At 34.3% G+C, this 27,642-nt stretch overlaps 4 protein-coding genes across 5 annotated transcripts; 3 read left to right on the top strand and 1 right to left on the bottom strand.

Moving 5' to 3' along the window:
* The first annotated feature begins 5,217 nt into the window (after positions 1–5,217).
* Positions 5,218–9,839, top strand: LOC131661006 (ubiquitin-conjugating enzyme E2 27-like). Of its 2 annotated transcripts, XM_058930399.1 has the most exons (6): positions 5,218–5,318; positions 5,442–5,626; positions 5,734–5,782; positions 8,285–8,444; positions 8,649–8,738; positions 9,492–9,839. In XM_058930399.1, the coding sequence occupies exons 2-6, from the start codon at positions 5,449–5,451 to the stop codon at positions 9,591–9,593; spliced, it is 579 nt and encodes a 192-aa protein (XP_058786382.1). In that variant the 5' UTR covers positions 5,218–5,318; positions 5,442–5,448; the 3' UTR covers positions 9,594–9,839. The 2 variants fall into 2 exon arrangements, with proteins under 2 accessions (XP_058786382.1, XP_058786381.1); XM_058930398.1 differs by lacking the exon at positions 5,218–5,318 and having other exon boundaries at positions 5,325–5,626.
* Positions 9,840–13,353: 3,514 nt separating this feature from the next.
* On the bottom strand, positions 13,354–14,316 carry LOC131657877 (uncharacterized). The gene is made up of 2 exons (XM_058927228.1): positions 13,612–14,316; positions 13,354–13,518 (listed from the first exon to the last, which is right to left on the bottom strand). The coding sequence occupies exons 1-2, from the start codon at positions 14,314–14,316 to the stop codon at positions 13,354–13,356; spliced, it is 870 nt and encodes a 289-aa protein (XP_058783211.1).
* Positions 14,317–16,330: 2,014 nt separating this feature from the next.
* Positions 16,331–18,418, top strand: LOC131657876 (uncharacterized). The gene is made up of 10 exons (XM_058927227.1): positions 16,331–16,364; positions 16,451–16,541; positions 16,622–16,749; positions 16,824–16,914; positions 16,997–17,159; positions 17,249–17,406; positions 17,498–17,618; positions 17,706–17,876; positions 18,109–18,168; positions 18,263–18,418. Exons 1-10 carry the CDS (start codon positions 16,331–16,333, stop codon positions 18,416–18,418), a joined length of 1,173 nt encoding a protein of 390 aa, XP_058783210.1.
* Positions 18,419–19,487: 1,069 nt separating this feature from the next.
* Positions 19,488–21,260, top strand: LOC131657875 (uncharacterized). Its single transcript, XM_058927226.1, has 3 exons — positions 19,488–20,220; positions 20,301–20,742; positions 20,828–21,260. Exons 1-3 carry the CDS (start codon positions 19,488–19,490, stop codon positions 21,258–21,260), a joined length of 1,608 nt encoding a protein of 535 aa, XP_058783209.1.
* The last annotated feature ends 6,382 nt before the right edge of the window (positions 21,261–27,642 follow it).

Below are 27,642 nucleotides of genomic sequence, written 5' to 3'. Positions count from 1 at the left end.
GAGAGTTTGTACGAAGACGACGCAAAAATAGAGTTTAAATGAAGACACATTTTGATAAATAATAAGGAGATAAAATGCACTAAATTACATTAAATTAAGGTGAAGTCTAAAACATAAAAAGTAAATGCTTCGTTTAATGAAACAAGATAACAATGAAAATAGTGGATGCAGACACATACATATTTCTCGCAAACTGTTTCGCTCTTTGACTCGGGTAGGGGTGTTCATGGGTCGGGTGAGTTAAATTTAGTCAAAACCATAACCCAACACATATATGGTACACCAGTTTGAGTGAGATAAAATAACCACCCACGGTATTATTGGATCAGTTGGGGTAAAACTACAAATTTGTGAGTTGGATTTGGTTGGGTTGTGGGTTACCCATTTTTTCTTTTTTTCTTCCTTATATAATTATAAATGACATGTCAAATTTTTTTCTTAATAAATAATTTAACTTTTTACCGCAATTTTTTACATCAATTGTCTAAATGCACGATAATATTCATCATAAATATATTTGCAAAAACCAAAGTCACATTACAGTAATGCCTAGAATTTTATAAAATACTTGCGACTTACAAGAATTAACATCAAAATAATCAAAATGCAACATCATAAATAAGTTAAAACCATTACTTACAAAATAAAAGATATTCAAAAGGTTGTAATTGAAGCAATCAAGATTAAAGACATCAAAGTTATCACTTATCAAGTTACAAAACATAGTCACTCAATAACCCATGGGTTTTGTGGGTTGGTGTAGATTTACCCATAACCGAATTATTTTGAATGATTTTTCATTTTTAAAAACCGTATTCACCCAATAACCCGACTCAACCCTTTTTTTTGGATCGGTTTGGATGAGTTTCATTGGGTTTACCCTACCCGTGTACACCCTTAGACACATGTACTTCAGTTGTATGGAGAGAATGTATGAAATTTTGCAATCCTTGTTATAATGTATGAGTCTGCTATTTATTATATGTTTAGAACTGTCGATGACAGTTCTAAACACTAGGAGACTGTTGAGTTTTATGCCACGTTTAACCTTCAAGCTTCCACTAGCACATACAAGTGTCACCCGCGATCTCCTGCTTGTTTACCACCCACATTATAATAATTGTTTCAAACTTCCCAATAAAATCTTGATGATAACTGTGAAACGTGTCGTCGACATCATCTCTGCTTGACACTCAATTTTTGAAGAATTCGCTAAGTCTTGAAACTCTTTGTGGCAGTCGATTAACATCCTCGTCGACTCAAAATTCCTGTTGGTTGTCATTCTCAAGATTTTGGACATGTTTCCAAGTGATTCTGATCTTGTGGATCTATATGTTTCAAGAGATTGTGTTTCCTCATTTATTATAAGATTCTCTCTCTCTCTCTCTCTCTTGGTAACATGCTCACACTTATAGACAAAAACAAAAGAGATAGATGAATTAAGTTGCTAGAGGTTAGACTCGCACTTTAAAAACATCACAGACAAAAGGTTTTTATTAAATCATAAAGTAAGGATTTGAATCAATGAAACAACAACTTGAATCAAAGGTTGGAAAGAAAGGAAAGGAGACATGATTCGAGTCATGTGTATCTCATGATTAGCGTAAATTAGAGTTATGATTCGGATCACACTATTCTATGTTTTGACTCAAATTAGACAAAGCCAATTCCCAATTTTCACAAGGCTTCATGATTTGAGTCACACTATGCATGATTCGAATCACGCATCCTTACAACCTTGATTCAAACATTATAACTTGTGACTCAAGTAATACTTAATATATTTTTGATACAAAACCAATTTCATGGATACAAGAAATAAAACAATGAATGAAGAGGTTCTTAAAGGTACGAATACTAATTATAGCCAAAGCGAACAAATACAAATGATTCAAAATGAATTACAACAATAATGCAAATAAATTCATACAATGCAAATAAACTTCAAAGCAAACAAACATGCGATAAATCAAATAATGCATATACACGCAAATTGACAAATCATCAAAATTAAAAATAATTATTTTTAATAGTATCTAATAAACTTTAGAGCAATATTCCATTGTTTGAATTTGTATATAATTGATGGAGTGGAATGGAACATGATGAAGTTCATTTCATCATATGCCATACAATCTTTCAATTTTTTTTTTTGATAATGAAAAGGGCTTAAAGCCCGAAAGAAAATAACAACTACTTAGCTACAACAGGAACGACAATCCCAGTAGCATTAAGATCTAATGAATCAACAAGGAAATCAGGAGCCCTGTCGAAATAAATATATCTCTTGTCAATGCATCCATGCTTTGTCAAGTAATCCGCGACGCATTAACACTCCTATAAATATGCGATATAATAACCGTCTCCAGAATTTTTAACTGCTGCAGAATCTGCCTAAGAATAGCAACGCACTCCACATGACCCACAACGCCTTGCTCTAGCGCTTCCACTACTTCCGTGGAGTCAATATTGATCTCCACTTTCTTATAACCCAACCGATTTATGAGTTTAACACCTTCATACACTCCCCACATTTCTGCCAGAATTGCACTACTACTACCAACATTCTTTGAGAAACCTCCTATCCACTTCCCCATTTCATCTCTAATTACACCTCCACAACCTGCAATACTATCGCTCCTACTTGCACCATCGATATTGAGTTTGATCATTCCGCTTGTTGGCGACTTCCACCCCACAAACTTGTTTCCACTTCCCTCTTCTTTAATGTTTTTGTACAAATTCATGGCCCGAAGGTATTCATCACACCTTCTAAGAATATGGTTGATAGGACCAATAGGTCGCGCATAATTATCATCGTGCTCTTCCTGATTTCGCCACGTCCATAAAGCATTGCAAGCAACAATCCAAGTATTTCTCCAGTCTTTATTACTATTGTTCATGTAGTTAAGATTCAAACTTATCCACTTTGCCAAGTCTGCCAAAAAAAACTCCAACATTAGCTCACTAGGGACTAAGCTTTGCCAAACTTTCACGCATGCATGGCAATCTCGCTGCGCATGCAGGCTGGACTCACAAGCAGCTCCACACAAATTGCACCCCACGCTTCCCAATCCTTTGTTATTCTTGCTGAGATTAGTAAGCAGTCAGTTATGCTTAAGCAACCACATAAAAGTTTTGCATCTCTTCATAATCGATGCTTTCCAAATCTTACTCCAATCTCCATCAATGTCTTCAGTATTATAACCTTCGAGTCAATTTTCATTTCAACCCTTTATAGATATATGTAATATAATGAACTAATTTGTTTTATTACATCCCATCAAGTTATAGAAAACACAAACAATAAAATAAAATATCTATTTTATTTCGTTCCGTTCCACTTCATTCTATCCTATTTCATCCTGCTGCTCTGAGATCCGACACTAGTTAATCCAATCACTCTTTATCATGGTCCGGACTCAATTATTTAATCTACTATCTATTCATTAATAATAGATTGACCAAATTGCCTAAATTACCCTTTCACCAAAATTTATTTGCACTAATAAAAGGTCATTTTTGTAACTAACAAATTAAGTATTCACTCTTTCAACTTTATTGAATGGATGTCCCAAGTATTAGCTTTTCATTGGTCCGAATTAAATAACATTTTTCCTACAACTTTATTGCATGAATGATGACATCACATGTAAGCCATGGGTGATGGAAGTCATATTTAAATTTCTTTTACATTTCATTTTCCCACACTTTCTTACTTTCATTTTAATTTTTCTTAATTTATTTATTATCACAAAAAATATTAATAATCTATTTTTAAATTTTAATCTTACTAAAAATTTCAATTTTCTTTCCCATTTCATTTTTCCATACTTTCATTTTAATTTTTCAACATTTATCTATTATCGCAAAAAATATTAATAATCGATCATTTAATTATTATTCCCAAAAATATTTAATTATTTCACGGGTCATTATCAACTCAATATTTAATTTTTTTTAATCGATCATTACACATTTTCTCTATCTTAATTAAAATTTCAAATTTCTCTCACATTTTTTCACACTTTCTTACTTTCATTTTAATTTTTTTCTCTATTTATTTATTTATTTATTTATTTATTTATTTATTATTCCACGGGTCACTATCAACATAATGTCTATTTTATTTTAATCAATCATTGTCTTTATTTGAGAGATAATATCTTTATTTTTATTTTTTTCTCCATCTCACGATTTTTTATCATTATTTAATACAATTAAATTTCCATGATTATTGTTTATTTTACATTTGTTTTTAAATATATTTTATATCGCATCAAATTATTTTTTTATTTCACGGGTCATTATCAACATAGTAGCTATTTTATTTTAATCAACAATTACTATTAATTGAGAGATAATTTTTATTTTTAAATGTTAATATTTCATTTTTATTATCTAAATCTTATAGTATATAAATGATTATTTAATATAATTGAATTTATATGATCATTTTTCATTTATAATTAAACCATAGTGATCTATATCATTTTCTTTTAATTGTTGTTGGACCGTCAATTATTAAATTACCTGACCCAATTTTGCTATTGTGTTCTTAACCTATCTTAAACATTTTTTTGTGGATCATTGTTTTCTATATAACTATTGTTAAATTTACAATTAAGTAAATTATTTCATATTTTTCATTTATATTAAAAATTTTACATTTGCATTTGTTAAAATTTTATTTTTTTTCTCCAACTCACATGTCCTTTTTTATATGGTTCTTTATTACACACAAAATTAGCACATGAATAAGATAATAATGTTTAATCTTAAGGGCCAATTTCAATACAATGCCTATTTTATTTTAAACAATAATGACTTTTATTTGAAAACTAAAGTATTTATTTTCAAATTTCAAAACGATTCCTATGGATATTAGGTTTTCAAAGAATTGGGAGTATAACAGAGCAATTAATAAAACTCTAACTCTATTCAAATAAAACAATTCCTTTTAATTATGCATATTGCTTATAATTCCTTTTATTTATATTATTCATATCATTACAAAAATACTACACCAGGAAAAAAATCACCCGTGCGGAAGCACGGGTCTCTGACTAGTTACTACTCTACCATAGACGTCACTATTAGTTAGATTCCAACGTGTCTTCAAAAATCAATACTAAATTTCCAATAAAAATAACTAACGAAGTGTAGTTTTCTATAAATAAATAAATAAATAATAAAAAAAAACTGTAACCACTCACTACTACTACTATAGTTCTAGTAATATTATCACGAGCAAGTAAAAAGTGAAAAGCAACAAACGCGCTTTATTCTTAGCTTCTTCTGTGCCGCACCCAACCAAGGTCCCAAAACCGTTTCTTCTTCTCCTTCTCTTCATTTCTTTATAATCCCAATCCTTCACATTTTTTGTTAACTCTCTCTCACGCGTTCTGAGTTTTAGGGTTTTTTTTCTTTCATTCTTTCAGATTCAAGATGATAGACTTTTCTCGCGTTCAGAAGGAGCTTGTCGAATGCCGTAAAGACGCTGCGGGATCGGGAATTCAGGTTAGTCCGAAAAGCGATAACCTCGTTAACTTGATCGGAACCATTCCTGGCCCTACCGGAACGCCTTACGAAGGGGGTGTTTTTCAGATTGAAATCACAATACCTGGTAATTAACTATTCGCATTCGGTTTCTTTTTGTTTGTCCCTAATTATTCTTTTTCAATTAGAATTAGCTAGGGTTTTCAATTCATTAATTTGTTACTTTTGTTGCAGATGGATACCCGTTTGAACCTCCTAAGATGAAGTTTACAACCAAAGTCTGGTATGGGATATGTTGTTTCTGTTCTCTCTCTCTCTTTTGTGATAAATAAATTTTGTTGGATTACTGAACATAGTGGTTAAGTTTTACATGAGTATGACTGTGGAGTATGTGATACAGTGACAGACAGTGTTTTGTGTGCAATTCAGTTCTCTCTCCTTAATGATGCATATTTTTATCGGACTACGGTAAAGCCTGCGATGTTGTACGTGAATGAATGTTTGGTGGTTAAGTATCAACACGAGAATAACGTAAGTGTAGCAGAGATGAGGATGTTGGGTTGAGTGTGTGGTGAGATTAGAAATGACAATATTAGAGAGAGTGTTGGGGTAGCACCTATAGTGGGAAAGATGGTGGAAAATAGACTTAGGTGGTTTGGACATGTAGATTTTGTGGTAAGGAGAGTAGATCAGATGGAGAGAAGTCAAAAAACTAGAGGTAAAGTAAGACCTAAAAAAACTAAGAAGTTATTATGAAAGACCTCGAGATTATCGATTTGGATAGATGAATGGTCCTAGATAGAACATTATGGAGAAAGTTGATTCATGTAACCGACCTCACTTACCGGAATTAAGACTTGGTTGTTGGTTGGGAAATCTTTGTATTTCATTGATGGTTTCTGCGTTTTCTGTTTTAGTTGAGTGACTGTGGAGTATGTGATGTGCAGTGTTATATGTTCAATTTAGTGGATTGGCGGCCTGATAAAATCTGCCGCTTGCTGCACCCTATTAAATCTCCTAAATGATTTTGATCTATTGAAATCTTTGTATTTCATTGATGTCTACTGCGGTTTATTCTTGCTTTTTCGTTTGTAGTTGAGTATGACTGTGGAGTATGTGACAGGCAGTGTTATTTGTTCAATTAAGTGAATTGGCGGCCTGCTAAAATCTGCCGCTGCACCCTATGGATTCTCCTTAATAATGCTGATCTATTGGGATCTTTGTATTTCATTGATGTCTACTGTGGTTTATTCTTTATTTTCTTTTTTAGTTGAAATGTTTTTACTCATAACCATAAAAATGCTACTTTGTTTACTATTTTCAAGATTTTACATATGAATGTCAACATTTCCTTTAGAAATTCTTGAAAACATGAAACTAGATGGAAATATACAAGCAAACCAAACACACTGTTCTAATTTGTTAGTGTTTAAAACTATTGCTTTTTGTTACTTGACATGCTGTTATTTTCCTGGAAATCTATAGTGTAATCCCATGATACAATTTTGGATTTGGTTGAAGATAAGCTCTTCTAAGACCATCTTTTTTTTTTTGATAAAGACTTGTATATTCCAATAAAAAAGATTGATACACAAAAAAGAGTGGTGGATTAGGCCAAAACCCACTCGATAAGACTTGAATCTAAAAAAAAGGCAAACCTAGCCTATTCTTTACATAGTCGTCCCTTATATTCAAAGGAATGAAATCTAAACTAAAGAATTGGATGTGCAGCCTATGTTGGCAAAAAAAAAAATCCGCACAACTATTTCCTTCTCTAAATATGTGTGAAATGATAAAAGTCATGTTAGCAATCATTATGATGCTAGAATTTCATCTATTCCTTAATAGCCAAGACACTAAAACAAAGTTGGTATTAGCAAAAGCCTTGACAACTAAAGAAGAGGCTGATTCCACCTAAAGCCTCAACCAAACTTTATCTCTAGCTATCTCGATAGATCTCATGACACCACCAAATTCAGTTAAAAGAGAGTTATCCCACAATAAATGTTCAGCAAAAGCAAAAATGAAAGAACCATTATGATCCCTGAAAATACCTCCACACCCTGCAGAAGAATTATTAAAAGAGTAAGTTCCATCAACATTGCACTTGATCCAACCTAAGCAAGGGAGGACTCCAAATCACTTCTTTGATTGAAGGGGCCTTGGGAGGATGGATTGATGTGTTGAAAGCCTTAAGAAGAACAAAGTCCTCAATAGAGGCTCTAGAAGTTAGAGTAGGTTTACCGCTAGTAAGCTTAACCTGTGCCAAAAATTTGGAGCAAATTGAGTTGAAAGGAATAAGATGATTTTTGAAGATTACACCATTCCTAGCTTCCCAAATCGCACTAGGATATAGAATTTGTTCTAATATTTTATGCTAAGGTTTCAATCTGTCTTGTATTAATTATTGAATATTGATGCCAATGTAAGCTCTAAACCTATTAAAGAAGCTTAATATGCTGGTCCTTTTAATATAATGTAGTTGTGTAGTGTGGTATTTGGCCTCAAAATATTGATATGATGAGTTTTGTATGTCATCTTTTGTTAATCTTTGCCTTTCACCATCTCTCCCTGATTACCAATCTGGCAGTTATGCTTCTCGTGCTTGTTTCAATTGCCTCGTCGTGCTTGTTTCAATTGCCTCGTCGTGTTGAATGTATTTTCAATCTTAGGATTTATAATATGAGCAATTTACTTATGCACTGAAAACATGACACTTAATGCATTAGTGTTGAATTAATATATGTTTGGTTTATTAACTTTGCGATGCATATAACCATTGAAGGCACCCAAACATCAGCAGCCAAAGTGGGGCTATTTGCCTGGACATCTTGAAAGATCAGTGGAGCCCAGCACTGACTCTGAAGACTGCACTACTTTCTGTGCAAGCACTTCTTTCTGCTCCTCAGCCTGATGATCCTCAAGATGCTGTTGTGGCACAGCAGGTCTGATTCATTCTTGTGTAGTTCTATCTTTACTCTTTGCTTCTTCTCGTAGGTTTTGCGTGTGGAACTAACAAAGCACAATATATTGAATACTTTTATGCTTGTCTAAGTTTCTACTATATCAACTTCTATTGGTATTGCATATTTTTCTTGAGTCAGTTATGTCATTCTATATAAACCATTGTTTATCTATGGGCAATGCAGTACCTCAAAGACTATCAGACATTTGTCAATACTGCTCGCTACTGGACTGAAAGTTTTGCTAAGACGTCATCCCGTGGAGTTGAAGATAAGGTAACAAACTTGGTGCATTTATTTTTTGGAATTTGGAAGCACATCATTAAGTATGTGTGTGGTTTCACGTTAAAAAACCAAATCACGTTAAAAAACCACATCCCAATGCAATAAAACAAGAAAATCACGAAGCTACTATTTGGAGCTTTTGAGTTGATGTGGTTTTTCAACGTGATTTTGTTCAAGTAGATGGGCATCTAAACATACACTAAGTATATTTTAATTGATCTTACCTGCCGTGGCCTTTTTAAAAGTGGACATATTTTATGTTTTATTCCCTTAAAGTAGTAAATTGTATATTACTTTGGTTATTGAAACTCTGTTTAAATGAATTAATCTTTGAATATGCCAACTTCTTTTCTTTTGTCATGTAGGTAACATGTAGCCCTTGTGTAGGTAGTGTGCCATGTGAACTACTCCTTAAATGTAGTTGATGAAAAAAGTGATTTTGAAAAAAGAAAGAAAGAATATATTTGTGAAATTTGGTTCAACACTTTAGTGAAGAAAATATGATAATGCTCTAGTTAATACTATTATTGTATTACACTGCTATTTTTATACCATAATTGTTATTGATAATATGCATAACCAGTTTAAGAACATTGATGTTGTGCTTTTTATTTGGTAAGCATGAAAATATAAAATTTAAGCTACTTTATAGGAATGATATTCTTTCCATTGGTAATGTATTAATTATGATGATATTTGTTTGAAGAAGTTTCATAGTGCAATTTCTATTCAATTTTGTTTCAGGTACAGAAACTGGTTGAAATGGGATTTCCTGAAGCTCAAGTAAGGAGTATTTTGGAAGCCGTTGGTGGTGATGAAAACTTGGCTCTTGAAAGGCTATTGTAGGGTGATGATCATTGTGAAGCTTATATGAAATGTTGGAAGCACATAGATAAAAAAAAGGTTCATTGAATATAAAGATATAATAATCCTATATCATATAGTATTTCGGGTTAATTCTGCCTTTTTTTCTCTTTTAAAACTTTGTACTCAGACATTGTCCTAATTTTCTCGTAGCAGGTATAAAATTGATGAAAAACCTTATTGGCAAATTGTATTTGCTTTCGGTCAAATTATGTTTTTAGTCCTAAACTTTCTGTTTGATGTTTGGTCTAAGTAACATGGATAAATTATGTTAGATCATGTGATGATGTAACTCTAACCGGATCGGAGGTTAGTCGATTTAGGGAAAATATTGCCCAGACCATTTCATGGTAGTTTTGTTTACGAATGGAATTTGAACGAGAAAAATTTAAAATGACATGATTAAAATTTTGGAATTAATGAAGGATTGTTAAAATGATTATTATTAATCTTCATAATGCTAAATAATTTATATTTAAATTAAATAAAGTTCAATTGTATAATTTAAATTGTTTAAAATTATATTTTTTTTTGATATGAAAGCATGAATTTCATTAGAAAGAAAAGGCCAGCGGCCTTGAAGCGATACAATCAAGAGAGGGAACTCCTCCAAGCCATGTTCTAGAGCCTAAGGAGTTACCAATCCCTACAAGGCTATGAGCCTCAACATTACAAGACCTTTTGATAAACATGACAGAAGCTACAGCAAAGGAACCTAACAAACTCCTACAGTCTATGGCAATTGGTTCCAAAACAGCAAAATGTACTACTGAATTAATACAGTCAACAGCATTGAGGCAATCAGATTGTATCAGAATACGCTCCAGATTGAGCGACTTAGCAAGCTGCAAGCTCCAACGAATACCCAGAATTTCAGCCACCAAAGGATCAATGCTTAGCATATCCTTTTTACACGCTGCCAGTATACCAGTGCCATTCGGATCTTTTATCACACAACCAAACGCCACGAAACCGGTGGGAAAAGATCCGGCATCAACCTGTAAAACATGAACATCTTGAGGCATATGCTCCTCCTGGGAAGTTAGTTTCCTCTTAGCACACAAAACCGGGTTCCATTTATTGAATTCCAACACGCTATCAAGAGCTTCCGCCGCCACCTTGATTGGATCAGAAGCCTTATTCTGGTACAGAAGACAGTTTCTTGCCATCCAAATTTTGTGCATAAGAGTGCAAAGCAATTGGACACTAAACTCATCACCACACGATAGAGTACTCTCCAGCCAGTCTAGAAAATGTGTGTTATTCGGCACCCTACAGCTGAGAATAGAGGCAAAGTAACATTGTACAGAGAAGACACATTGGAGAAGGAGGTGTTGCACCGATTCTATTTGAGAGTGACAGAAGGAACAATAGCCATCCATTTGAATTCCCTTCTTTAGAAGATTGTCCTTGGATGGAAGAATATTTTTTGCTGCTCTCCATATGAAGTTGCGGATTCTAGGAGCCACCGGAGCTTTCCAAATTGCCTTCCAAAGTTTCGTATCGGGGGGGCTTGACGGTCCAGGAAGTTTATCCGCCTTCTCCTGCATACACAAGTGATAAGCTGACCTTACCGAGTACTCTCCGTCTTTCTCGAAGTGCCAGATGATTTTATCTTCCAGTCCACTAGTGGAAAGGGGAATGCTAATGATTTGTTTTGCATCCTCCTCATTGAACAAGGCAAATATTTTTTCCTTCTGCCAACTGCCAAGATCACTATCCACTAAATCACTCACCATAAGGTTGTCATCCGAAGCACGAACCGGGCCACAAATTTTAAAGCCTGTATTGCCTGGTATCCAACGGTCCCTTGCTACTGACACTTTCTCCCCTGTACCGATCCTCCAGCGGGTTCCTTTTTGGATAACGCTTCTAGCACTCATCACACTCCTCCACGCATAGCTTATGGCGGAACCACCGGTGCAGTTTTCCAAGGTCCCTCTCGGGAAGTAGCGGCTCTTGAAGATCCTTCCCAGCAGAGAATCCCCATTTGTCAGGATGCGCCAGTATTGTTTCCCTAGTAAACTCGTGTTAAAAGCACTTATACCACGGAAACCCATTCCTCCCGCTTCTTTCGCTCTCGCCATCTTCTCCCAACTCATCCAGTGCACTTTCCTTTCCCCTTCTCTAGACCCCCACCAGAATTTAGCGATCATAGCCTCGATCTCGTGACACACCGTTTCCGGTAGCTTATAGCAACTCATAATGTAGCTCGGGATTGCTTGTGCCACGACTTTAATTAGGACCTCTTTACCCGCTTTAGACAGGAACCTTTCTTTCCACCCCTTAATCTTCTTCCAAACTCTTTCAATCACTAAGTTGAAAACCTCCCTCTTTGACCTCCCAAAGACAACCGGCAAACCTAGATATTTGGAGTGACTTAAAATCGTCTTTACACCCATCCTTGACATTGTTTGGCACATGGCTTTTTCTATTGCATAGGTTGAGGTGTGGTGTAAATTTCATTCTGATCCCAACCTCATTCTCTTTTTGGTGTGGTCTTTCCCTCCAAGACCACGGGCCGCGTAGTTTTAGGTTTGAGGTAGCTTAGATCTCACACTCGAAGTACTCTAATATAGTCCAAATTGCTTGGAGAAATCTCGTATGGCATTGTAACTTATCTTTAAAATGTACACGGTTCTATTTTTTTAATAAGGAAACTTTTGGTAATATCAGTAAATTAAAGAACGACATTGAGAAGAGATTAGAAGTATCCAACGCTCTTTAGAGAGAATAGGTTTGACGGCACGACATTGAGAAGAGATTAGAAGTATCCAACGCTCTTTAGAGAGAATAGGTTTGACAAGACTAGTTCCATCTTTTTCCTTTTTTTAATTTTCTACTAATTTATTAGTTTGTTTTACATAATATTTTCAAATTTTGATTTTACAAATGATTTTGTTTTAAAACAAAATTTTTAAACCTTCACACTCCCCTAAATTTTTACTCATTTTATAGGCTTATTCTCAATAAGGTTCCCACAGGATGAAAACCTCACATCTTGAAGTCTTCACGTAGTGTCTTAATGTGATTTGTGTCGTTGTGTCTTGATGATTCTAATCATAATTTAGTGTAATATTTGTCATTTTCCAACTTATTATGGAATTGACTTGGAAAAATCATCCAATTAAAATTGACACTCGTTCGTTCCATCTTCTTTATTTTAAGCATTTGTCAACGGTGTTGGGCCAATCAATGTAAAATGTCGTTTTAACTAGTGACTAATGATTTGACATTGCAGGAGCAATCACAACTCACAAGTTTAAAGGTGAGAATATTCTTTGAAAGTGTGTCATTAACATGGTTGTTTCTAGTTTTTCCTTAACATACAATACAACCCCTATAATGTTACTTCTTCATCTATGCATTAGTTTCCAATTTTTTATATTATATTCATGTAGTTATGTTTTTATTTTCTCCCTTTCTTTCTCAATCAAAATTTCGTGTGAGTGAGATCATTGATGTACTATCTTTTCACATGTATTATGCAACCATATGTAAAAGAGAGAAATAAATCATATGAATAACACTTCAATAGCACTTTACAAAGGCAATCTCTGGTTTCATTCTAATAAATATTCCATATATCTAGCTACACCAGTATATGTTAATTCAAAAGAAATTGAACAAAAAAGATGCCTAGAAAAGCCCAAACAAAGAAGAACTCTTAGTTCTAGTTAGTTATTATATGATTAAGATGTGTCTTCAACATTTTCTCTAGCAGCTTCTAGTGCATTCTAAATCAGTTATCCTCAAGAAGACTTCTTCTGTCATTTCCCGCGCAACCCATCATTCGATTCATTCTATTCTTCTGTATATTCTTAACATTCAGTAGATTTTTCTTCATTGCCTCTAGCTTCTTTCTCTTGTTATGTCCTTTTTTCTTCGGAGTCGTCTCCTTAACAACCTGAACAAAACCGATTTATAAAGTGAAGTGTTACATTTTTTTTAATACCGTACGGGAAATTCAAAGCAAATGAATTGAAAACCATTTACTTACATCGTTCGAGTTGCTTGCATTCTCCGATTCAGATATCTCACTTTCATCGCTATCATCAGTACTGTGTGACTTGTTGTACACGGCAATGTTTTGATCCTCTTTCTCAGGTATTTGCTCGGCGCTTGCATGTGTGTCATGTGATTCTTGTTCTTTTTTCTTGTTGCTCGCAACGCAATATATTTTAAAACTCGGTGATCCAGGACCTATACGTCTTCCATCATCCTCGTCTTCGTCTTCCTCTTCTTCTTCCTCTTCCTCTTTACTTTCTCCTTCATCCTTGTCATGTTTTTCTTGCATGGACAATCCAATATTTACTTCAGTTGTTGTCTTCTCAACATCTTTATCTATCGGTCCTTTCGGCCCTTCTTCCTTCTTCTCCTTCTTCTCTTCCTTATTTTCGCATTCAGAAACTGGCAACGGAACAACTTGAGAGAGTTTGTCAATAGCCACTGCATGTATTATTGTCTGCTGTTCTTTTTGCGGTTGAGTTTCTTCCGAAACTTCATTTTGATCCGAACACTTCCCATCAGAGCCTCCATCATTGTCCTTCAAAAGTTGTTTCTTCGAAAGTTCATTGTCTTCTGCTTGCACGTTATTCCTACGTTTTCTAAACTCTTCAAATCTTTGTCCAAGAAGAGGACGAATCTTCGCCGGCAATACATCGCCGCCATTTGGATTAATCAACCTTGAATTGTTACCTCCCATTATAAAGAGAAAATAAATTATTACAAGAAAAGTAATAATTAAATTCTCTTTATATTGGATTACAAGGTTATGGAGATGTGAAAGTTGGGGGGATTATGAAGGGTTTTGAGAATGTGGCAGTTGAAGATGAAGATGATTAACTAGATACAGTCTGTGTTAACAGATGTTGACATTCAATTATAGAATACACACAACAATAAAAAAAAAAACAGAAGAAAAAAACTGAAATATTGATCAACATATACATTGTAACTCTGTCTTAGTATTGTTGGAATTTGGAAAGTGTCAACTTTAGACAAGAAGGAACCAACACAACCTGTCTTGGACAAGTTAACAATCTATTTTGTCTAAATAAGGTGTAGGAATTTTCATATGAGTTTAATTGTATACATTTTTAGGATAAATTAATTTAAAAAAATATTTAGTATACTAATTTTACAATACATTTAATGAGATATTTTTATTTTTTATTATTTCAGGTCTTTTTTTTATACTAGATTATAGCTTTTTAAATATAACTATAAAAGTGTAAAATGCATTAAAATAGTAAATTTTCATTTTTTTTAATTCTATTATTTGTTCAAATAAGATCTATCATGATAAGAATTAGATTTAGAAAATTACAATCACACTTTAAATAGTTTTTTTATTTAGTATATTAAGGACTACACTTTCACTCTTTACAAAAAAAAAAAATGGATTGTCGCATTGAAACATATAATCAAATGCCCCTACACAATATTAATTACAAATAAATAAATAAAGGGTTAAATATAGCATTTTTTATATTTTTATTGATTTTTTAAATCCACGTGAAATTGCCCAACACAGCATCCCAATACCTAAAGATTTGAAAATTAATGTTTAAAAGAGTTTTATAAACACTTACACTTTTTATTAAAATTTCGATGTGAAACTTCCTTTACATTCTATATTGAAAATCAGGACCGGCCCTGGGTCAGGGCAACCAGGCCCACAGCCCAGGGCCTCCAAAAATTAGGGGCCTCATAAATTATGAGTTTGGGCTTTAAAAATTATAAAATAAATTATTTTATATACATGGCGAGTTAAACTTGACACAGTGGAACTGATCTTGAGATAATACCAGCTTGGCCATGTGGGTTCAATCCTTGCCACAGGCATTTATTTTTCTTAATTTTATTTCAAAAACTGAAAAAAAAAAGAAGTTACAAACGTCCAAATTCTAAATATTTCAAAAATATTATTACACCATCTCATTTATTATTAAACTTTTATGATAAAATATAATACATTGTTATTATTATTTTTTATATAGAAATATATATTTTTTTGTGTTATTTAATAATCATATAAGTTTTTTAATTATATTAATATTATTTTTAATCAAATCATTATGATTAAATATATATAAATTAAAATAATAGATTTAAAAGATTTTTGAACAAGAGTTAGCATAATCTACCAAAATATTTTTAAGGTCTTATAATCATTCTAATTAGTTTGACTTTCTTTACGTTATTATATCAACTCTAATAAAATTTTGAATCATTTATTGCTTTTTCTTAAAATAATGAAAGATTCAAAACTTTAAGACTATATATAACATATAAATTTTAAATATGTATTTTTCTATTAGTATAAATTGCCCTGGGCTTCGAAAATGTCGGGACCGGCCCTGTTGGAAACATCAACATGCAATACACGGTCCAAGCCTGATGCAGCTCAAATGTCATTTTTGTTTTTATAATCCACCATAATCCAAATTGGGACTTCATTTATGTTTTTATAATCCATCAGTGGCATCATAATCCACATCTTTTACAGTCCATTCTAGCGTAGCAGGAAGCAACTCTTTTGCACCAGGTTGTAACACTTCATTCCAGACCAAACCATGTTCCACCTTATAAATGAAGCTTATAAATGAAGCTTTTATAATATTTGCAGTGGTCTTATAAATGAAGCTTCTGTGACTGATGTCGACAAACACGACATACCCCCCATACAACGCACCTTCACCAGTTTCCCTGATATTATGACCGGCAACTTTAAAAAGGACATGTTGATCGGTAAGTCTACTCCCACTGTTGTTTATAATTTCCCTTTTATGATGTTGTTCATTGTCGTTTGATTACTGTTTTCATTGTCTCCTTAGATGTTATCGGCGTTGTTGATGCTATTGGATATCAACAAACCGGGAGTGGTGGGAAAAAACTGCAAGTGAATTTCGTACTGAGGGATGCAGCGTGCGTATAAACCACTTTTTCCTGCTATTTTGACATTTCTAATTTACGCTTTCTAACTATATATGTTGTCATTTTTCCAGCAACAACACAATGAACTGCACCCTTTGGGAGGACTATGCCAAGCAGTTTTTCAAGTTTAGCGAGGAAAATGCTTCGACATCTGGACCAACTGTGGTTTTGCTTCTCTATGCAAAAGTTAAAGAACAGGGTATAATGTATTGCTGTTTATTTTTTATCAACAACCTTTTGCCACACTGTTAACACACATCGTTTTGTATGTAGGCCAATACCCCCTATCGGTTACCAATACATTCCATGTTACCAAACTCCTGATCAATCCTGATTTGTGTTCAGTTAAAGAATTCCTAAATAGGTAACTTCCATGTCGGTCACGGTGTCCCATAACATTATTTGTCAAGTTTTTTTACTTATATTAGCTGTTGGTGAACATGCAGTTTCTCAAAAGAATCATTGCGTACCGTTTCAAGCCAGCTCAGCTCGCATTCTCAGCAATACTCCCGCAGCTCGGGTTCTGATAACGTTAGACAGAGTGACACTCAAAAGTTGCTTAGTAAGGCTGTTGCTCTGCCATTGAGTCGGATTAAACAACTGCGCGAGGTTTGCTTACTGATTGTGATATGTTGTAACTTTAAGCGGGAAGACAAACCATGTGATTTTTATTGGTCCATGTTTGCGTTTTGGTGCAGGACACTTTCTGTGCTACGGTTGCAAAGACACGAAAAATTATCGCTTCTTCCTATGGATGGTACTACCGGTGTTGCCATGCATGCACGAAATCGGCTCGCGGTGACAAACCTCCGTACGAATGTGATAATCGCCATTTGACTGAAACAGAAATCTATAAGTATGAATGTTTTCATATGCTTTTTATTTGAACGATACAAACAGTTGCTGATTTTATGGTTTTTTACCATGTATTTCTTATCCAACCACAGGTATAAGATTGAAGTTGAAGGGGTCCACCTTGAAACGTCTTGCAAGCTTATTTTTTGGGACAGAGAATGCACTCAGATCTTAGGTGTCTCTGCTGCCCAAATGCGGGACACAATGATACAGGTTGTTCATGTTAGACATTACAAGGTTTCTTCATCTTTCCGACTATGTTGCTGTATTCTCCTTAACGAAAACGTTTTCTTCAAGCAGGCTGGTATCACAGATCCTTTGGAATTTCCCCTCAAGCTTGATGCCATGACGGGCTTGGATTTGGCTTTACGGGTTAGATGGCAGCCCAGTTGGGACAGCTGCTCTGTTATCATGTTTGTAGCTGACAAGCCGTTTGTTAAACAATTCGGTGCGCAATGGCAGCCTACACAGGTAACACTTGATCATAACTTCAACTTCTGTTGTTTTTACATAATCCTCCTGTAATACTTATTGAATTTTTCTCTATTATGCCAACCACACCAGTTCTGAACCCTCTGCGACAAAGCTTCCACCTCAGGTCAACGGATGACCACAGATATTGTGCTTCACTATCGATTTAATGAGTTACTGTATTATTGTTTTAAATGATTATGATAAGAGCATGTTTGTTAATGTTTTGCAGATAAAAGAGAGCGTCGATGAAGCTAACACTGCTGCTGCCGATGATTGTGACATTCTTACGGTATCAGATATCTAACACGCAATTCATGAATTCAAAAGATTCGCAAAATGATTTGCATAGTTTTTTATTGTTTCTTTGTTTTGAGTGATTGCAGGATTTAGAAATAACATCCAAGCATAACCCCGATCCGCAAACACCCACTGCAAAAAGGCAAAACCATGATGGCTCAAGCGAATCGACGACCGTGTGCGATGGGGAACTTTCATCGACAAAACTTAAAAAGATCATTAAGTTGGAGAAGAACAAATAGTTGAAGAGCAATGTTTCGAAAAAGTCTTTTTGTATTGGCATGTACTATTTAATATGTATTGGCATGTACTATTTAATATGTTTTGAACAAATATGTTTTGTATTGTCTGCTATTTGCGAGACCTACTTGGATAGGATTATGCACTTATGTTTTGATCTAAGTTTAATATATATATTAATTTCTATGTATGTTAAGCTCACACAATATGTCAGTTGAATTTTTGGAATTTTATTACATATATATATTTCAGTTTCGTGCAATATTACTATTGCTTATGCCATTTACCCTCTATATTGTAGATTATGGTAAAAAGAAGTCAATGAAAGTCTAAAATGGTGTATGAAGATGAGCTTCCAAAAATATTGTTTTAAATATATGAGTTATTATATTTTACTTCAACATGTTTTTTCCTATAAAAATTTGAGAATCAATTTAAATTAGACTGTTGTATGAATATCTCTCTCACACCACCTCAACTCACCCTCCAAATAGAGCTTTTTCCTGAAACCTGTGCAACAACCAAACCATTTTTTTCTAAAATCTGTCTAACAACTAAACCTTTTTATCTCACTTTAAACCTTTTTAGATTACTGTTTTCCCAATTTCCAGTTTTCTTTGTGAAGTACCGAATTGTAAATAATTTATAATGTGCCAGCCCAGCATCACGTGCAAAACTTTGTGTCAGCAAACTTTTTCTTCAAACCTTCCTTTTGTAGTACTGTGAGTAGCCTCCATTCTTTCAGCTGTCCAATCATCCGTGCTGCCAACTTTTTCCATCACTCTACATGCCATATATGATCCCATTGGATGGACAGCCACATATAGGCATTATAATAATATTACTTTCAAACCAACAAGGAGAAGTTCAAATCTGCTTACCCATTGTGCGGGAAAACGAAAAAATTCAAATTACCCTCTCTTTTTTGTTGGTAATTCATTTGCACCCAAACTGCAGTGTCATGTAGGATAGTGCAGCGTGGTGTCATAGTAAATACAGTTTAGAATTACAAACTCATTCTACACTAAACTCTGTTTCAAATACAAAACTGACAAACGTATTGATCAACCCATGGACCAACAAACTACTTCAAATCCACTTGCGAAGGCTGCTATTGCCAGACGTCTGAGAAGATTTATTTTGGCTCAGCGGAGAGCCTCACGTCGTCATAATCTCCCGCGTACACCTTCTGCCATGCAAAATCCAAATACATCCTCCATCCAACACGAATCCTATTCTACACATGGTAGTTGTTCCATGGGTGGAAACCTGCGCTCAAATGGAACACCTATTTCTACTCATTGCCAATCCTTGCAGTATTCCACTGCTCATGCAATGGCAAGGAAGAGGAGGAGGATCATATTGTCTAACAGGAGGAATGGCCTACATCATCCAAACAAAGAAAATATTCTGTTGGGCGGAAAGGATAATCCTTCCACCACTGTGACACCAACTTCATGTAATCCACGGCCTCTACCCGAAAACCGATCTACACTGACTAACACAGCCCCTTCCAATAGGCATCTACGAGGTGGAGCACCCCTAAAAAGGGCCAGGCTTAATCTTCATGCTACCACTAATCTACTTGCAGACTTTAACGAAGCAGTTCTTCAGGATCGTAACACTGACGTGCCATCTATGTCTAATGCACGTGTAAACGCTGTTACACAAAATGCTAACACTGCAACTCATGCAACAGATGAGGCAAACTCTAGCTCCGAAGATGATAACAACTTGGGTGAAAATTCGGATGATGATTACGACGGAGTCGATAATGAACCGTGCGTGGATGCCCATCTGGAACGTATGCTTACTTTCTAAACGTTTTAATCCATTATAAATGTTGTATATTAGTTTGTAATCTACATTTATCAATTAATGCAGAATACTCTGACATAGGAGATCGAGTCTGGGAATGTCAATTTTGTCATGCCTCTATGTGGTATCAGGAGCGGAAGGAAAAATCACGACATACAACTGTTCCTAAATTCCCAAAGTGTTGTAGGAGCGGAAAAGTTGTACTACCGTTACTAACAAATCCCCCGCCCCTGCTGCAACACCTTCTACATAGCGGTACCAGTTCAGAGAGCAAAAACTACCAAAGCAACCTACGTATTTACAACGCCATGTTTTCCTTCACGTCTCCGGAAATGAAATTCGACAAAACCGTTGCTGATGGGAGAGGGCCGCCTACATTGCGCCTGCATGGTCAAACATGTCACCGAATAGGGACGTTGATACCGGCAAATGGTCAGACACCTCAGTATGCTCAGCTTTATATTTTTGACACTGACAATGAAATAGATAACAGGATCAAGTGTTTCAGGTAATTGTACTCATTCAACAGTTAATATATTACCATAGTAATTCTTATGCAAACTCAATGCTAACGTCTTCGAAATAATTTACAGTGACAGTGATGTGGTGAATAGGGATGTTGTTGGTAAGTTGAAGGATATGTTGGACGACTGCAATCCACATGCAAAGGTATTTCGAATGGCGAGGGATCTTTTGAGGGGCAACCCTTACTTAGACTTGAAGATACGATTAATCAGTGATCGTCCCCAGGATGGCCGTGTCTACAACACACCAACGACATCAGAAGTTGCTGCTCTTATTGTTGGAGATATTGATCCTGATACAACGCGAGACATCATCATCCACGCCCGCAATGGCCATTTGCAACAAATTACCGAATTTCATCCTGCTTACTTAGCATACCAATACCCTCTCATCTTTGTTTATGGAGAGGATGGATACAGGAAAAATATACTACACAACTATGAACATGAGCATGAGGTTAGGAGCATTAATTTGAACATGCAAGTGGTGATATTAACATGAGCCACGTACCGGTCCTAATACAACCTCCCCATGAATATCTCTCTTACCGTGCACACGACGCCAATATACATGCAAAGACATCCACACCTTCAACTTCTTCCAAAAACTAACCCTCTATACTGCAAACTGCATTCAATATAGATTAGAAATGTATGCACGTCGTGGTTTGGCTTTCAATTGGCTTTCAAGATCTGTAAGTGGTGATTTGGATTTCAATTGTTATGTAGAACTCTACACATCGTGCTTCACCTTGACACAATTAAATTGCTTGAACTCCACGTTCCCGGAAATTGTTTCAAAGTGTTCTAACTAGTACGAATGTTTTCCTCACACAAAGTGCAGCTGTAAGATTTCATTTCATAAGTAGACAAACCTGACATGCTAATAAAGTAGATTTAAAGTGTGGATAGCAGTATTGTATTGCATGGTATGTAGAAGGGTAATGGTTAGCATTATGTATGCTGCTAAAGATGTAATTTGAAAGGTCTTGCGGACATTTTTTCTTTTAGCAAATCATTTAAGTGTATATAAAGCAAAACTAAATATGGGTTAATGACTTGATAACAAGCTGAGCAAAAATGGGTGTTGGCCCAATGTGAAATCCATAAATTTTTTGTTTAAATAATTTCTAAACTTAAAGAAAAAAGAAAAATATTAATTAATATATATTCTGAAAAATAATTGTTATATATATTTAATAATATATAATTACAAAAGTAAAAAAAAAGAAGATTTAAAAAAAATAAAAGAAAGTCGACGTTGATTAAAAAATAAAAAATACCACATAGGCAACCAAAGAGAATCTTTGCTACAATGTGACAGTCAGGGGTGTATTTGTACGTTATAGTGTTAAATTTTCTTTACAGTTTTTTTTATAAAAAATGGTCCTTCCACAATATTGATTAAACTTTTTTACCATGACAAATAGAAATTAGTTTGTTTCTTTTAATACAAAGTTTTTATGAGACATACGATAAAGTTTTAATTTTTAACATCAAATTTTTCACTTTGGATCCAAGACCCAAATTTTAGATGAGTTATCCATTAATAAATTGGATACAATTTATGACATAAAAATAAAATATTATATCATATGCATTAGAAAAGTTTCGAATAAGGAAGAGAAATATAATATATTTTAGGGTTAAATATGTTTTTTGTCCTTATAAATATTTCAATTTTGGCTTTTAGTCCCTATAAAAAATATATTGACTTTTAATCCCTATAAAATTACTTTTGCACTCACTTTTGGTCCCTCTACAGGGACTAAAACTGAGTGCAAAAGTAATTTTATAGGGACTAAAAGTCAATATATTTTTTACAGGGACTAAAAGCCACTTTGAATAATTTTATAGGGACTAAAAATATATTTAACCCTATATTTTAAGATAGTTAAAAATCAGAATGCTATAAAGCATTAGAAAAGTCGACAAAAGATATTGGGCTGCGAGGCAGTCCTACGCAGCTATCGAAGGTACTAGGAGCCGCAGAGACGATGGTCCAGCGGTGTCGGGGGAGTTTGGCCGAGGCGGTTCCGGTCTAGGCAATTCACAAGTATCAGGTTGGATCGTTTTGATTTTAGAATCCGTCTGTTAATATTAGAATATTATAAATATCTTTTATATTAATTTCGAGATCCTTTAAATTAATATAATGAATATTATAAGACATCTATAATTTTTTATTCAAATAGTTAACGAGATGTGTTTTGGGCATATTAAGGTTTTGTTGGCTTTTAGAAGCTATAAATATTATTTATTATTTTTGTCATGAAAAACCTTTAGAATGTAGTCTATAAGACAAAGGTACGATGTGGCAATCCTAAAGGAAATTTAAAGAGACAATGGTAGTAATTCCTATAGTTGTGTTTTTGAAATTTGGGAAACTTTTAAAACTATTTAAGGGAATTTAAAAAAACTTCCAAAAATTTTATTTTTGTGTGATTCATATATAGATTTTTGGAGAGATTGAAAAACACTTGGAAATAAATATGGTTTATTCTTGAAAATTTGAGTGATTATTTTCTTATAACTCTTTTGTAATCTCTTGTAACAAATTTTGAAAGAAAAGTGAATCAAATAGTTGGTTTCTCCCCTAGAGTAGTTCTTTTGATTGAACTGGGTAGCCAAATTATCTTGTTTCTTGTCTTTTATCTTTTATCTTCTATCTTTTTGTGTGTTTGTCTTCACTCTTGATGATTTACTTTAATGTTTAAAGTCATTTATTTTTGTTTTCATTGTTATATGTTCATACACATCAAATTTGTTGGTGTGTTTGAACTTTGAATAATTCTACCAAGTGCCTTGAATTATTCTACCATTTTTTATAATGAGTGGCGCCTACCGTAGGGCAAATGGATTCTTTTACAAGTGAGCACAATGGGATCTGAATTGCAGATCAAGAAGTTTTCCAAAGAGAATGATTTTGGGTTATGGAAAGTGAAGATGCATACAACCTTAACTCAAGAAAAGTGTATTGGAGCATTGAAGGGTGATACATTGATGCTTGTACACCTAACACATGCAAACAAACTCAGATGATGGATAAAATCATATGTGTCATTATCTCGTGCTTCAAATATAAAATTCTAAAGGAAGTCTCCAGGGAGAAGACTGCAACTTCAATATGGGAAAACTCGAATCAGTGTATATAACCAAGTCTTTATATTTTAGGTTGTGTCTATAACAATAACTCCAGTCATTCAGAATGGTAGAAAACAAATCCATAATGGAGTAATTGACAAAATTTCACATGACCATTAATGGTCTGGGGAATGTCGTGGTGATCAATATTGATAAGAACGAGGTTTCATTCTTGTTAAGTTCACTACCCATATTCTTGGAGTACTTTAAGGATTCCCATATTTACGGTAAGTAATGTACTATCATTTTGGACGAAGTCTAAGCAGTTGTGAGATCTAAGAAATTTTTAAAGGTGAAAATTTTGAATATTGATGGTAACAGTGAAGGCTTGAATGTCTTAAGGAAGGGAAGTGAGTGTAGAGAGATGTCTAAATAAAATAGGTTTAACAAGTCAAGATTAAAAGGCTTTACTTTGTGGAATCTTGTTTTGCAGATGACATGCTTTTAATAAGGACATCAATTTTTGATGATAACAACTAATGTCTACTGACAAGTCAAGTACAAACGGTTAAGCGGATAAAGATGCAAACTTAAGTATTAGGGTTTGATGGACTTGACTATCCAATTATGGCAATCAAGTGAATATAACTCAAATCTCATCTCAAGTAATCTCAAGAAAATGTCTACATAAGAGTATCTGATAGAGTCTTGAAGCGCAAGAAAGCCCTACCTAAATTAGTATGAGTGAATACTATGTAACGCATAAAGGGTATTCTCGTGAAAGTACGTGGCTAAAGCGCACACACACTAAAAGCATTTTTCAAACTGATTTTTGGCAAGAAAATATCTTAAAATTGTGTCAGATAAATTGGGAGCTGCCAAAATAGTTCTAGGAAATTTTTTAAATTATCTAATTGATTAACACTTTTATCTAATCGATTAGCTCAATTCAAAATCATGTCCCAAACGATTAGGACAACGCCTTAATAATGTGCCGTGACCAGATATCTTTTCCTTCCTATTTTGATCTTACAACCAAATATATTTTTAGCATCTAATCGATTGGAACCATGTGCTAATTGATTAGATTGTCACAAAAAAATTTATTTGAAATACATTTTTGGGGCAATCTCTGGCCTATAAATAAATGTCTCTTCCGTAATTTCATTTCATCCAAAATCGTATTTTGACACAACTCGCTCTCTCCCCCTCTCACTTTCTCCCCCTCTCTCCCTAAACTTTTGTTTACTTTCTCTTATTAAGATTTTATCCAAAGTGCTTTTGTGAGAAAGTTCTTTTTATGAGTGACGTTGTAATTCAGGAAGAGTAGAATAGTAATTTCACCAAGGAACTTTTGTATACACCTTGTTTGAACATTATATCCATTTAGAGATTTTTGTTTGGGTTAAAAGCTAAACCTATCAAAGTTTTCGTGTGTGGGATTGTGTGATTGAGTTTCTCTTTAGGATTGATATCAACCCGGTATTAAAATGTCATTAGTTCTTGGTCAACTTGGTATAAAACCAAGATCAGGTTAAAGCTCATTCTTGTATTAAAAGCTTGGATAAGGTTTGAGATTAACCCGATATTAAAATCTCATAGGTTATTGGTTAGCCTGGTGTCATACCCTAAAATTTACCCGGTGCAATTCCCGTTTTAATTTATTAAGAGTGTTAAAAATTAAGAGCCATAGGGTTTAATATACCTATTATTAAACTCGCTCTCTTATGAAATGCCCGTATAAATTAGTGGGGGTGTGAATGTCAAATATTTGAGGTCCAATTTATTTTGACCCATTTATTCCAATTAGCCATTCCATGTTTATATTACTACTAATTATGCAAATATTAATTCCTATTATTAGTTCTAAAAATAATATTGAGGTTATTAAGATTAATCAAACATTATTATTAGTACTAATTAAGTGGTGTTAATCATTATTATTAGAGTAGTATTAATTAGTTTATGATTAAGAGTATATCATTAGTTAATTAAATTATTGATTAATTAATTAATTAAATGATTTATTTGAAATCATTGGTTTCATTTGTTTCTTTTGTTTTTGCTGTGAAAAAAAAGAGAAAACGAGCTAATGGAAGCATTGGGCAAAAAAAAAAGAATCAACAGCAAGATGGGCCAAGATAAACCACGAATTGGGCCAGAACCGAATATGGGTCAGGTTGGGATCGGGTCAAACCCAACCCAGATCCCTGTTCACCCTCCATCAACCTCACGCAAACCCTAGCCATCTCTACACCGCCGCAGCCAACACCCCAACCCTAATCTGCAAACGAACCAAGGCCCAGATCCAGAACAAATCGCAAAGACAATACAATCAAATCTTAATCAAAACTTAACAAATCAAACATAATTTTTTCATTTAAATAAAATCAATTACAACAGATTCGGGATCAAAATCCTAAAACTAATTCTAACAATCCCTAATTTCCTAATTGAAATTGAAACCCTAACACCTAAAAGAAATCAGAAGAAGGGGGTTCCTTTTCTTTTGGCTGCCGGGGACGCTTGAACGAACGCCGCGAACACGAGCACACCTTCGTCAACCTCGAATCTACAGTCAAAGAAAGAAGGAGATTAGTACGGAGAAGAGTTCATACGAACCAAAAAGATAAGGTAAAAGGTAATGTCTTTGGTGCTTAGCTTTAGATCTACGCGCTTGCATATCTTGATTTTGGATCTTTGAATGTTGATTTCTGAAAAATATTGGTTTGGGTTTCATGATGTTTGGGGTAGGGACTGGTGTTTATGTTCTTGTTTTTTTTCTTCTCTGGAAATTTCGCGAATGGGGGAGAGGAAGGGGATGAAGATCATAAGATCTTCATCTTGCTGTTCATTTTCTGGGTTTGCATTGTTGATATATTGTTTGTTTAGGAGTGAAGCGATAAGAGAAAGAAAAAGATAAGGAAAAATGGAAAGTAGAATTGAAGAGAGTGAAGGGACCGAGTAGTGAGGTGGTGGGAAGGTTTTTTTTTTGGAAAAAAATAAAAGTGGAGATAATCCTATCTCTTTACACCCAATCGTTGCGTGACACGTGGCCACTTATCGGCCACGTGATTGGTTCACCAAGTGATGATTCTCCATATATCACTTATCATGTATCCTCTAGACCCACACGTGCAAACCATTGATAAAAACTCAAACAAATCTTGGCCGTCCATCACGCAGGAGGGTACATCGTAGCTATCCCTTGCGTCATACCCGATCCAAACGAACCTAGAACATGACTGGGCCTAAGCCCATGCTGTTAGCACCCCTCTGATTTTTATTTAAAAAGCAATGTACACCCCCCTTCAAACAAATAAATAAATTTAATTACTTAATCTCACGATTTTAATAAATTGTTTGATTGTCTCGTTCATTTAATTTTCTCCTCGAACCGACTATACCTATTAGTCGCAAGTAGACGAGAAATATTTTTTTATTAAATTAATTTGTTTAATAATAATTTAATTTAATTTTCTCCTCGAACCGACTATACCTATTAGTCGCAAGTAGACGAGAAATAATTTTTATTTAATTAACTTGTTTATTGATAATTCAAACAACTCTCGAGTAATTCTCTCCTCGACCCGACTAAATCTATTAGTCGCATTAGACGAGAGATAAAACAATAAAACATTAACCCTTTATTTAATTCTTTCCTCGACCCGACTAAATCTATTAGTCGCTTTAGACGAGAGATAAAAAATACATAAAATCCAAAACACATTTAATTTGCTGCCCGCGACGATCAATCTATCGATCTGAGTAACCAGCAATGCCCCTTAATCCGTTAGCTA

This window comes from Vicia villosa, linkage group LG3 (genome assembly GCF_029867415.1).
Source record: "Vicia villosa cultivar HV-30 ecotype Madison, WI linkage group LG3, Vvil1.0, whole genome shotgun sequence".
NCBI classification, from domain to species: domain Eukaryota; kingdom Viridiplantae; phylum Streptophyta; class Magnoliopsida; order Fabales; family Fabaceae; genus Vicia; species Vicia villosa.
The sequence above is the reverse complement of the archived record's forward strand: the minus strand, read 5'-3'. Positions and strand labels throughout refer to the sequence as shown.